The 13,023-nt window shown below is 40.1% G+C and overlaps 1 protein-coding gene across 5 annotated transcripts in view; it reads left to right on the top strand.

Moving 5' to 3' along the window:
- Positions 1–13,023, top strand: part of LOC111229914 (inositol hexakisphosphate and diphosphoinositol-pentakisphosphate kinase 2-like) — a 54,207-nt gene that overhangs the window by 8,142 nt on the left and 33,042 nt on the right. For 3 of the 5 annotated variants that reach the window (XM_022756445.1, XM_022756444.1, XM_022756442.1), the window contains exons 3-15: positions 1,071–1,266; positions 3,270–3,360; positions 3,594–3,679; positions 4,236–4,390; positions 4,647–4,748; positions 4,902–5,063; positions 5,999–6,120; positions 7,792–7,893; positions 8,503–8,589; positions 8,944–9,019; positions 9,414–9,523; positions 9,935–9,958; positions 12,441–12,526. In XM_022756445.1, the coding sequence (XP_022612166.1) occupies positions 1,071–1,266; positions 3,270–3,360; positions 3,594–3,679; positions 4,236–4,390; positions 4,647–4,748; positions 4,902–5,063; positions 5,999–6,120; positions 7,792–7,893; positions 8,503–8,589; positions 8,944–9,019; positions 9,414–9,523; positions 9,935–9,958; positions 12,441–12,526 (1,399 nt within the window). The remainder of the gene's footprint in view (positions 1–1,070; positions 1,267–3,269; positions 3,361–3,593; positions 3,680–4,235; positions 4,391–4,646; positions 4,749–4,901; positions 5,064–5,998; positions 6,121–7,791; positions 7,894–8,502; positions 8,590–8,943; positions 9,020–9,413; positions 9,524–9,934; positions 9,959–12,440; positions 12,527–13,023) is intronic. The other 2 variants (XM_022756446.1, XM_022756443.1) reach the window with 1 other exon arrangement.

Below are 13,023 nucleotides of genomic sequence, written 5' to 3'. Positions count from 1 at the left end.
CTCCTGTAACTATAAAAGGACTTCATGGTAGTGCTGTGCTAGCTGCTAGCTGATATGATTTCCACTCTCCCTTTTGACTCTGTATCCGTCTTTGAACAGTAGCTGATGGTTTGCACATAGAGAGCTGATTCATACATTAACTCACTGCAACCCCTGTGTGGCACAACAGCAAAGCCTTCTCATTAAAGAAAGTACCAATGAACAAAAACTACCTGTAATACTGTGAATCAAATACATGTGGTAAAGAGTGTCTTCTGATAATGTAAGAACTTTTCATATATATTAAAAAAAAATTCAGTTTTCAAAAAATAAATACCTGAATCAATGATCTGACATTAATTAAAAAAAATCAATACACAGCTGTCATCATCCGTCAAATCTTGGCATAAACTGCGATACCATATCTGAAGAAGAACAAAGTCTGTAGCAATGATAGCAGCCCTGTAGCTCATTGCACACCAGATGCAAAATTGATTGATCGCTGAAAAATGGATTGCAAACTGTTTCTGAGGTCATTACCATTAGCAGGCAAACATGTACCTAAATTAAGAAGGTTTTCTTTTTTCATACAGTGGCCATTTTACTTTTGGATTTAACCAAGCTCACAGGGTCAGTGCCACGATTACAGTGTAGTGGCCACAGTTGAAATTGCAGGTCACATGATTATTTTTTTTTTCCCTACACATCCATTAGAAAAAGACTGTGCGGTTCAATTGAAGAAAAACAACACAACAACAACACAAGACCCCCAGGGCTCCTTGAGTTGGTTCCTTTGGGTGCCCAGCCAAAAGGGGACGACCATTTTGGACATGGGTTTCTATCATGTTCATTAATAAAAGCAAAAATCTAATCAGATGAGGGACCCTGGGATAAAATCTTATTTATAGGGGGTCCATGGTCTAATTTTTGTCAGTTTAGGGGTCCTTCATGTGAAAAAGTTTCAGAGCCACTGAACTATGCTGTCCTGCTGTGTTTACTCTCCCATGTACACGGGGAACACGATCTGTTTTTATTACATTTGCTCTGTCTCCTTTATGGCATGTCTCCATCCTCCCTGTCCTCTCCACCAGCCATCAGAGCGACAGATTGTGGTCGGCATATGTGCCATGATGAAGAAGTCCAAATCCAAGCCCATGACTCAGATCCTGGAGCGCCTTTGTAAGTTTGACTACATCGACGTGGTCATCTTTCCCGAGGAGGTGATCCTGGAGGAGCCTGTGGAGAAATGGCCGCTCTGCGACTGCCTCATCTCCTTTCACTCCAAAGGTAAAGCTTAAAGTCATTAAGAGCATCCTCTTGCATGAGGGGAAATGTGTTCTTCACAGGGGTTTTGCAGCTTTTCTAGCTCCACCTGTTATGAGGAGTATATCTGCATGATGAATTTTTAATTGGTTTAACCTCCTCTCTTGTACTCCTGAATACCTGAATGTCATAAAAAATGGTCCACTGCTTTAAAAAAAAAAGTTGTGCCTGATCTCCCTTGAGAGCTGAGCTGAAGTTTATTAAAGATAAAATGAGGAGAGGAGATGAAAATCCACCTATATTGTAACAGTAATGAATAATAAATGCCCTCTCCTTTGTTCTTTGACATGAAGTTTCTGTTTAGAAATTCCGTTTTATGTTGGCAGAAAGAAACGGAAATGAGTGAAATGCCTCCCTGGTGCAGTAACCAATTTATCCTCAGACTGATGGTCATCTGATATTTATTTAAGTTAAACTGACATTAAATTGCCTTTTTTTTATGTAACAGCATATAAATCTGTTAAATAAATTAAATGCTCTGTGTCCCCTTGAGAATTATAAATACCTTAAAAGTCCTACCATATATTAGAGAGTCTGCCAGGTTTGTGTCAGGCAGTGACCAGTTTATGGGAAGGTCTCAATGGGAAACGAGAACCGTGGGACTGGAAATATCTATTTAAGGTTGGTAATTAATTGTACTCCTCAGCCTACCATGTGTGATTTACAGAGGCAGTGCTAGATGAATAAGAGAAATACACCTCTATATATACAGTATAAAGTATGTCCTCTGTCTTAAATGACACTTATGAACACGTTACTGCACACACACATTTTCATTTAAGCATCAGTTCAAACATTAGGTCCAGTTCATGTTTTTATCACTGGCAGTTCAACGGTCAAATAAGGCAAAGGATGAAACCACAGTACAGCATCTTTAAATTTAAGTAATGACTCTTTGTGACTCTGATCTGTCTCTGTGTATTTGAGTCAGAGTTGATCACATGCGACCGCTCTTTTCCTTTCTGTTTTTAATAGAATGAGATTTAATGAATGATTGCACAAGTCCTTTGTTGTTATTGTTGGAAAGAATGAAAAATAATGTTGAATATTACCCACAGACCTGGATGTTTGACACACTCGTAGAGGATTATGGTGAATAAGTGAGCGCCGTGACCTTGAGAATGTATTGAAGTACCTTCCCCACACGTGGTTCTGCAAGCCTGTTCAAATAGTGGTAATGATAGAGGTTCTGTTCCTTGACTTTTCTGTTAATGGAACATTTTTCTGATTCCTTCTTCATGATGGCAGCTGCTGCTCGTACACAGTTCCTCTGAGGCTCTGTTCAGAGTTACATCGAGTGATATGACACCATGCAAATGAGTACCATAGCAAACATGCTGTGCTGCCATAAAATGAGCTACATTGGTCACTTATCTACTGTAGCTCACAGTGAATCCTACTGAAATTCACTGACGCCTGCTAAAAATATGGTTTAAACCTGTTGAAACTCTGCAGGAGAACTGACAGGTTCTAATGCCTTAGGATCAAACTGTCTATCGGGTATTTAGTCAAAATAATGGCAACCAGCACATTAAAGGAAAAGAAGCAATATTCATTTAGAGTCATCACCTCTGTGTAGTCAACAAACAGCATACACTGAACCCAACCTCGATAGCTTTTGCATCAAGTATTTCTGCTTTGGAGATTGATGGGATGGAAAACCATCAGCTCAACCCTCTCAGGACACAAACCATCAAGACCACTGTTCGACCACTCTTGCCAGGACACTGTAAAAACTAGTGTAGTGAAGCAAACTCAAAGAAACAACCAAAATACTGAGCCAGATATGGACCCAACCACTATTTTGCCAAAAATCAGGCTACAGAGAATATCAAAGCAGTAACGTATGTTCATGAAAATCCTTATTACTTCAGTTATTTGTAAATGTTGGCTGAGCTTTGATTGTTGAACATGCTGTATGGGCTGATACACTTTTTTTTTTTTTAATCTGTGTGACACTTTTTCAGGTTTTCCTCTTGACAAAGCTGTGGAGTATGCCCAGCTTAGGAATCCACTGCTCATCAACGACCTCAATATGCAGTATTTCATACAGGACAGGTACGTTCTGAGCTGTAAAACGCACACAGCCTAAAACTATAAGACTTGTAGAAAGTAAAGCAATCCTCACTAGTGCTGTCTTACACATCACTCTTAGTCACGTTGTATCAGCCCCTTGAGACGGGCACCAGTGTCCGTTTTGAACACCACCTGTACTTTTTAGAATTTCATCGTTTTCTCAACGAGTGTTTATAAGTCAGTTCTTTAACAGTTGTCTGATGATTCCTTGTCAGGAGGGAAGTGTACCGGATCCTACAAGAAGAGGGCATTGACCTACCTCGTTATGCTGTGTTAAACCGAGATCCCGACAATCCTGAAGGTGTGCAAGAGTTCTTATTTTATATTCAATATGTTTTTATGGATGAACTCTTCTTCTTTATGGCAAGCTAAACACGATAGTATATCAGCATACACAGCCTCAGTAACCAAATAATCTATGAACCAGTGTAAGCAACATTCAAAGTAACTGAGTTTGTTCGTCACTATTTTTATGTCATCCTCTTATAAATGCAAAACTGTGGCAGTAGATACTGAAAAAACAGCAATGTTGTTTATTTATTATTTAGTTTTTGGCCAGGTGCCTGTTGGAAAGTAGATAGTGAATCTTACTAGATGTCCAGATTAAATAAGGATAAATAAAGGGAATGAATGACTGAAAGGCACAGTGAGTGTGTCGCTTGCTCTCGTTTTAAATATTCAGTGTTGCATTGCAGCTTATGTTAGACTGTAATGTAATTGCAATGGTGGTTGAAAAATTGATTGTACGTCATATAAAATGTAAACTTATTTGTGCATTGTCATTGTCTGTATCATCACTGTTGCTGCTTTGCTTGGGAATATTTTGGGGTTATCTGCTAAAATTTGTCCATATGCAGAGTGTAACCTTGTGGAGGGGGAGGACCATGTCGAGGTGAATGGGGAGGTGTTCCCTAAACCCTTCGTGGAGAAACCTGTGTGTGCTGAGGACCACAATGTCTACATTTATTACCCAACCTCTGCTGGAGGAGGCAGCCAAAGACTCTTCAGAAAGGTAGGAACTCAGTAACAAAAGGTTCAGTCGCTGGCAGATACTTAGTGTGAGCTTCATCGACGTCCTGAACTCCTGCTTCCTTGTTCTGACTTCTAAACTGTGATGTGATACAACTTAAATAGGTCACAATGATATACACTATTTGTAGTAGGGCAATCAGACAGTGGCACAAAAACATCAGTGGCACAAGTGAAGGTTGGGTAATGAGGTAAAATTCAAATTATTTGAATTCTCTTTCTTGGTGTCTCTGCTGTAGATAGGGAGTCGTAGCAGCGTTTACTCCCCAGAGAGCAGCGTACGAAAGACTGGATCCTACATCTATGAGGAGTTCATGCCCACAGATGGTACTGATGTGAAGGTACTGTTCACTTGGCCATTGATGCAGGTTTTTAATTTCTGGAACTGATTCATGCACTAGTGACTGACGCTGAATCATACAGTTCAGCTCAGTGAAATATAGATATCATTATCATCTGCTCTGAGACAATTTCTGTGTCTCTGGACATCTCAGGTTTACACAGTGGGTCCAGACTACGCCCATGCTGAGGCCCGAAAGTCTCCTGCTCTGGACGGAAAGGTAGAGAGGGATAGTGAAGGGAAGGAGATCCGCTACCCCGTCATGCTGACCGCCATGGAGAAGCTGGTGGCCCGCAAGGTCTGCCTGGCATTCAAGGTAAACTTCAGTCACCATGTAGGAAATGTAGTTAAGCATAGTGTGCAAAGAAAAGAGATTAGGTTGAGATTAAGTTCATTTGAGTTTTTTTTGTTGTTGTTGTTTTGAAAACTGCATTATTTATGAGTGTATGGTCCTTCTCTTACGCTTGCCATACAAGCCATTGGTGTTGGAAACACTCCACTAGGTGCCTTTTTTATGTGCCGAAAACACAAACATTGCATCTGACTGTAAGATCTTGTGCTATTAGCTCGTTTTAGTCAGGAGAGAGTCTTTAAACCAGTTACTGAAATACAGTTGAGGAGCCTCCATGTGGACAAACTGTTGATATTGAGTATTTCCTAACATAAATACACTTAGTGAATAGAAGCAGCTAGAAACATTTTTCCTGAACCTTGCTACCTTCAGAATTATTCATATCACACTGCTGTGACCAACATTTATACAGTCCGGCAATCAGCAAACATAAAAAATATCTCTGATGCTGACTCGGTGTATTAAAAAAAAAACACCCTTGATTCCCAATAAAAACAAATAAAGACGACCAGAGCACAAGCCAGAGAAAATGATTATTGAGAAGGTCCTTGTATGGTCAACACACCTCTGAATATTTAGGCCCTGTGTATTGGACAGTTTTCACAAAGGCAAGTTGTTATCCTTAAAATCATTTGAGGACATCTGTGTTTTTCACTGGTTTATGTCAAAATGTTCACCTTATTCAGAAGCTCTGATTATAATCATGTGCTCCAGACCTCATCCCTCCAGATCCTTAGTCTGTTTTCTCTGTTCTGTGTTTATAGTCATGTTGTTACCTCATTCTGATTAAAAACAGACAGTCATGTCTCAAACTGTTTTCTGCTCCATATTATGGCTAAAAACACAGTATCTGATGAGTCTGTATCAGCACTTAAACCCAGTGTGTGTGTGATTTTTAGCAAACGGTGTGTGGGTTTGATCTGCTCAGAGCCAATGGCCACTCCTTCGTCTGTGACGTTAACGGTTTCAGCTTCGTCAAAAACTCCATGAAGTACTACGACGACTGTGCCAAAGTCCTGGGGTAAGTGACATCATCTCACACACTGTTAAACACTGACCTGTAACTTTTCTACTGCATGAAACACTTTGATTACTTTGAGTGTAATATTGAAATATAATATTTAAAACAGTTTATTGCAGACATAATAGGCGTTTTGTGTTGAACCATAAGCACAGCTTGTCAGTAAAGATCATGTCATATTATTGTGTAGCTGTAGCAGCAAGTAATGAAAAGAAGGAACACTCCCGTGAGGCCAGACCAAAGCCCTCGAGGAGCAAACATAATGAAACGACAAATTAAAGCTTGGTTTTAGTTTACTTTTACATGTTTTCCTGTTTGAAAAGTCTTTTCTGTGTTTAATGAAGAAGCATCTTCTTTTTGGCTAGACTGGCTTTGAGTGACTTTTTGGACAAACCATAGCTACTTTCTGTAGAAGAGAGTCTCCAGTATCGCCCAGCAAATGGCTTGGAAGTGACTGCTGGTTAACATGTAGTCTTAATGTGCTGTGTTTCAGTCACTTTTTCAAACTTGTTCCATTGTCTGACAACAGAAACACAAAAACATGTAAGTGAGAACAGCTTTATTGGGAATTCAGCTGTATAAAAAATAATGTGTGCGTGAGCACAGAGAGGAGGAGCGAAGCAAACAGATAAAGGGCTGAAACCAGCTGACGCTAGACTGAATGCAAATTTGATACGATGATGTTGTGAATATGCTAATTAGTGTACTGCATTATTTAGCAACATTTAGCGGCTTTTCTAGCAGCTATAGCTAGCTTAGTACTTGTTTACTTGGTTGGGCGCATACCACTCAGGCTCAGTGCTTACCCAGGTGGCCAGGGTTGGAATCCAGCCTGGGTCCTTTGCTGCATGTCGACCCCTCACTCTCTTTAGCCCAACTTGGACTCAAAGATGAACTCATTAGATTTTGGTGGTCAAAGGTCAAGGTCACATGTTTTGGCCACAAATCAAGACTTCATTTGCTAATTATGACACAATTTAACACAAATGTTGAATAAGATAAAATAATGAAGTGATGACATTTTATATCCAATCCTTTTTCCAATCCTCCAACGTTTATATTAAATCTTGCATATTAATAATTCTTATTCTAGTCTTGCTGTAGCTTTAGAGTAAATTTTGCCTTGAAGCTGTCAGTTGTTATTGATTCAGAGCTCCAGACAGCTCAGAGGATGCCGTTGTCAGCTTTATATCTTAGTTTGTTTCTGATTTATCACCTCTCCTTCCAGGCAAAGTAACTCAAGCTTTATGACTACACACTCATAAATTTTACACATAGAAAGACAGATGAAAGCTTCCCTCCAATAACAGACACTAGCATGAACATAATTTCTCAAGATGTGATACTCAGGTGGCAGGAACTCATTTCTTTCAGGCACAAAACGGGGAGGAACACTAGAAACAAACAAATATTATGAAAGTACTAGTTTTTAGTTGATTTACTGTAGTTTGTATTATCTAGCCTGCTGCATCTTGGGAGCGACATGTACATGAACATAGCTTTTTGGATTATCTTAATGTGTCTGGTTTCTTTTGGTTGCATATAACACATCTTAGGTGAAATCTGAGACACAGCTTTAAAGCTTACTTTTGCTTTGTATTTATTTTTTCCTTCTGTGATATTGACCTCTTTAACCTGATTCCTTCTTCCTGCTTTTCTCTGCTTCCCCAGGAACATGGTAATGAGAGAGTTAGCCCCCCAGTTGCACATCCCCTGGTCCATCCCCATGGAGGCTGAAGACATCCCCATCGTCCCCACAACCTCAGGAACCATGTACGTACTGATAAACAAAATCTGGAAAATATGTTGATCAAAAGACTACTGTGCATATGATACATGACATACGAAATATGACCTTATACAGTACTGTATGTCTTTAAAAGATTCATAGTTTAAGTGTTTTTGATAATAAACAGATCGTGAAACATGCACTATTCACGGTAGCAACCAAAATAAAATAAAAGCTGTTCAATTTTAAAATGTATTATTTCAGCCTAATTAATTTACTTAACACTCATTTCAACAATCCTGTGGTTATCAGTTATTTTATACCTTAAATAGTACCAGTTCTGATACTGTAAATTTCCAAGGCAGCAGAAACTTTCCTTTGACAAATAAAGTCAGGGAGAAACAGCCCTCACACATTAACACAGAGAAATTCAGGATCACTGACCCACTGACCTCTTAGCATGCAGACACTCAGTCCTCACTAAATCTGAAATCTCATCTCTCTCGCTGGTGTCAGTGACACTGGATGATGAAGCAGCGCGTTTTTCAGGGTTGGTAAAGTACTTAGAGGTGGTTTGCTGAGGTGAAAAGTGAAATACCTGAGTTTGTGTTGCATTTTAATCTCATTCCAAACCCCTCATCTAATTTCTGCAGGATGGAGCTGCGCTGCGTTATTGCCATCATTCGCCATGGAGACCGCACACCAAAGCAAAAGATGAAAATGGAGGTCCGACATCCTCTGTGAGTATCTTCCATTCAGCATTAAGATGTTTCTCACTGTTAATACAGCTTTCAAATATTCAGTGTGCAGTCACATACACAGCACTGAAGGACTAAAGGCAAAAACACATCCCCACTGGCTCTTTGCTTTGGACAGTTTGCATTTAATCTATTCTCAGGAAAAAAAACTCCATTACGTTTCTGCTTAAGCTGCGTTACCAGTTGAAACTGCTTCACATTTAAGGGGATAAAAACAGTCCAGACTGCTCCCAGTTCATTAGTCTTAACCCACTTTTTTTTTTAATGAAATAATTTAACATTTCCCTCATATACCCTCCCTCAACCCTGCTGTATTATTCTGTCTGTCTTTCACAGATTCTTCGAGTTGTTTGAGAAGTATGGAGGCTACAAGTCAGGGAAGCTAAAGCTAAAGAAGCCAAAACAGCTACAGGTGAGTTTCTTTTTCCCACACTGTCTGCCCTGCCTGTGTCTTTCTGTTTTTGGTAGATTATGAGTGAATCCTTTAAAGAATAACGACTGTTTTTTAGACAGGATATAGTGATGTTTACATATACAATACCAGGCTTCATAATTATTATGGAACATAAACCATCATTGCCTTGTTGTCTAAATATTTAGACTTAGCTGTCTGAGTCTTGTCATCCTGTCACTGTATCATCTTCTATATTATAAAACATTTTTGAAGCTGCTATCTTCACTGTCAGCCTTGTCGTGCACATAATACTCATTCAGGACATTTGCAGAGGATCCAGTGTCTGTTTAGTCTGGATGGTGAAATTAAAGATAAAAAGGCAAATTAAGGATAAGTGCCTCTTTGTCTCCAGGAAGTGCTGGATATCGCCCGCCTGCTGCTGGACGAACTGGGCCAGCACAACGACTGTGAGATCGAGGAGAAGAAATCTAAACTGGAACAACTCAAGACTGTCCTGGAGATGTGAGTGATACGTCACATCAGATGCACAACCGACTCACAACAGCACAAACACACCACCACAACACACACATCGTGTGTTACATCCCACTGCTCACACACAACACTATTATGTCAACACACACACACACACACACACACACACACACACACACACACACATCAGTCATCCTCCTGTTTCCTGCCATCATCATTCATCCACTCTCATCTGTGATTCACGATGCAAAACTAGCTTCATCTTTCAACACTCCACCAAGGTTCAGTCATCCCTCTCATACTCACAGCCACACACATGTTTTACTGTGATTCACTCCCTCCTCTCTAGTGTCTCTAACACTTTGCTTTATCTTTTCTTTCCCTTCTCTATCCCTCTCTTCTCCTGCCCAACCATCCCTCCGTCTTTCTCTCCAAAAGGGAATCCAGCTTGAATGACACTCAGTACGCACCCTCTCCCTTCTCATTTTAAAGGATGAGGTTTTACCACCCTCCTTTTCTCTAGTCTTCTTAGACTGTATGTACAAAACATTAGGAACACCTTATCTCTGCCCGACAGAGACCATCTGACACAAACATCAGTATAAACTGGGTGAAGAAGGTAGTTAAGTTGTACTTGGTGCAAGATCAGAAATTTGAGATAATGTTTGGAAGGTATTCGTAATGTTTTGTACGCTGAGTGTATCATTTCCATTAACATCCATTCATTTGTAGCCATTAACACTGGACACATACACAGTCAAATGTCTGATGATTTCACTGTGTTTCTGTGTGTGTAAATCAGTGTGTGCTGTGCTACTTAGTCTTGCATGCCATCCTCACCATGTATCAGCAGGACTCTAAATCTTCTAATGTCTTCCTTCCTCTCGCCTCCCATCAGCATTTATACTAATCGTGGTGATTTGCTGGTACATTTCTTCGCAGAGATAACAGAATAATATGGAAAACCTAGAATATCAAAAGGTTCAAAACCAGAGTAGAAAAAAAAATGTCTGTCATGAAGTGAGTGAGGCTGAAACTACAACAAAACATAAAAGTAATCCACCTCAGTGAGAGATATTTGGTTTGGCATGTGTTTGCCAGCTCATGTACAGTCCTACACACAGGGTTTAGCCACTAAAACTAAGGATGTGAGGATGCTTTCAAAAAAACAACAACATAGTTTTCATATTATTTATTTAAGTGCAGTAGATAGAAAACAAACTAAATCAAATCAATATTTGTTATGACCACCTTTTACCTTTTAAAACAGTTCACTTGCACGCAGTTTTTGGCAAGTAGGTTGTTCAAGGATCTCAGAGATCCTGCCACAGTTCTTCTGTGGATTTAGTCTCTGTGTCTTTTCATGTAATTACTTCACCCATCTTGCAGCTCCTGCAGTGTGGGCTCCAGATTCATTACAGCATCTATCTTCCTTGGTTGGCACTGAACGCAGCTGCACCACTCGTCTCCTGTAGTTATGTTTGTGGTGCTAAGTGCTGCACTATCAGTCGAGTAGTCAGCTGTTGCCATCAGTCTCTACCTCCCAGCATGACTCTGTTGTATGAGCTGGAGTATTCAGAAAAAGAAATACGTATAAAGTTCTAAGAACAGTTCTATTCATGTGCTTCAGACCTATATTCACACTTGTCCCAGACACTGCAGATTTCTCAAAAGACTTCAGTCCAAAGTCAAGAGGATGTGATATGCAGCTCAACAAGCTGGCAAAGCAGTGTAAACAGAACAGTGTTACCACACATGCAGACTGGCCTCTGCCTTTCCAGAGACTGTGAAATTGATCGCTGTGAAGCTGTTTATAAATAAGCTACAGTTTCTTCATAATGAAGAAACATGTCACTCAGTGCAAACAAGTGGCTCATTGATGTGTTTTTAATAGATTTGTTGTTTTTTCAGATTTGTTGACAGTAAGAAGAATAGAGAAAATCACCGCCCCTATCCTCTAAAATATGAGCTCACTTCACACACACACACACCCCCACACCCCCACACACCCACACACCCCCACACACCCCCACACACCCACCCTCAAAACGTCTTTCTACAGGCACGTACATCTCAGAGACTTCACAGCCTGTAACTCTGACTGCTCTCCCTTTGTTTCCCCCTCATTCTCTGCAGACCCCATCCTCAAATGTAAAGCAGCTGTAACAGGTTGTGAGTAATTAATGAGCTGCTGAACAGACAAAATAAAATTACATGCATCACTATGATAAGATCAGTGGAGTAAACCACTGGCATTAGCCCAGCCAATAAAAACAAACCATACTAATGCAGTAAGTCCCAGCTCTAATTCTCTGGCTCTCTGCCAGAGGTATTTATCCTGGTTCAGGGTCCATCATCATGAGGCTTTTCTAGGCGTCCGCTCAGCTGCCTATCCTATTACAGAACACTATGTGGTCATTTAGTCTGCAGCATGTGTCAAATTCTTACTACAGCACAACACGCTGGGCGAGTGGAGGCTCCGCCTCTGTGTGTGACTTTTAAGAATCACAGCAGGATTAGTATTGGTATTGATTATTCACCTCGCACCATTTTAAAAGTTAAACACACGCAGTTACATTTTCTCTTTATTCTCATGTTCTCCTGCCCACACACACGTGCACAAACACACACTGAAATCACACTGGGAGGTCCACTGGAGCTGCTGGTTTTTTGCTGTTTAGTATCTACTGAGTGGCCGAATTATCATGTAACCATCTGCTAATACGGGTACTTGGTTGTGTGTATGATCAGTGTGTCAGATTTAAAAAGTTGTTGCATTGTTCTGTTCTTTTGTTGGAGTGGAAGTGTTAGATATTTTAAACAAAATTGCTGAAGATGGGATAAATACTTTCTATGTATCTATGTGTGCTTTACTGTCTGTTTGTCTGTCTGTGTGCACATCAAAATTGGTTGTCTGCTGTGTATGTGTGTTTATCCCCACCAGGTACGGTCATTTCTCAGGTATCAACAGGAAGGTCCAGCTGACCTACCTGCGTAACGGCCAACCTAAAGCCTCCAGCGAAGAAGAAGGTACAAACAAACTCACACAGAATCAGTTTATATCTATGGCATCTCTTTGTGTGTGTGTGTGTGTGTGTGTGTGTGTGTGTGTGTGTGTGTGTGTGTGTGTGTGTGTGTGTGTGTGTGTGTGGTTTAGAAAGTGATTATTTCTATAAAATAGTGATTATGAATAATGTTTAGTATTTTAATATTCAGGAACATAACCTTCTGCAAACATTGTGAAAAGATAAGATGGAGGAGGAAGTGAAACTATTGATGCAGCTGGTAAAACTCATTTATATCAACAGAAAAACATTAACAAGACACAACCTGGAAAATTTCAATCAATAAAACAGTTTCAGCAAATGAAAGGTGCTAAATTAGTTGATGAAGCAGTCTTTCACTTGTGTTTGATCAAAGTACCACACAGCAAACCTGGGGCTGTTTATTTTACCAACAGAATGCAGTGACAGGAGCTGAAACAGATGGTTAGAAGGAGCAAAGCAGCTTCTTTTGTCTCTGCACAC

The sequence above is a fragment of the Seriola dumerili genome, unplaced genomic scaffold, assembly GCF_002260705.1.
Source record: "Seriola dumerili isolate Sdu_G_001 unplaced genomic scaffold, Sdu_1.0 BDQW01000242.1, whole genome shotgun sequence".
In the NCBI taxonomy this organism is placed as follows: domain Eukaryota; kingdom Metazoa; phylum Chordata; class Actinopteri; order Carangiformes; family Carangidae; genus Seriola; species Seriola dumerili.
The sequence above is the reverse complement of the archived record's forward strand: the minus strand, read 5'-3'. Positions and strand labels throughout refer to the sequence as shown.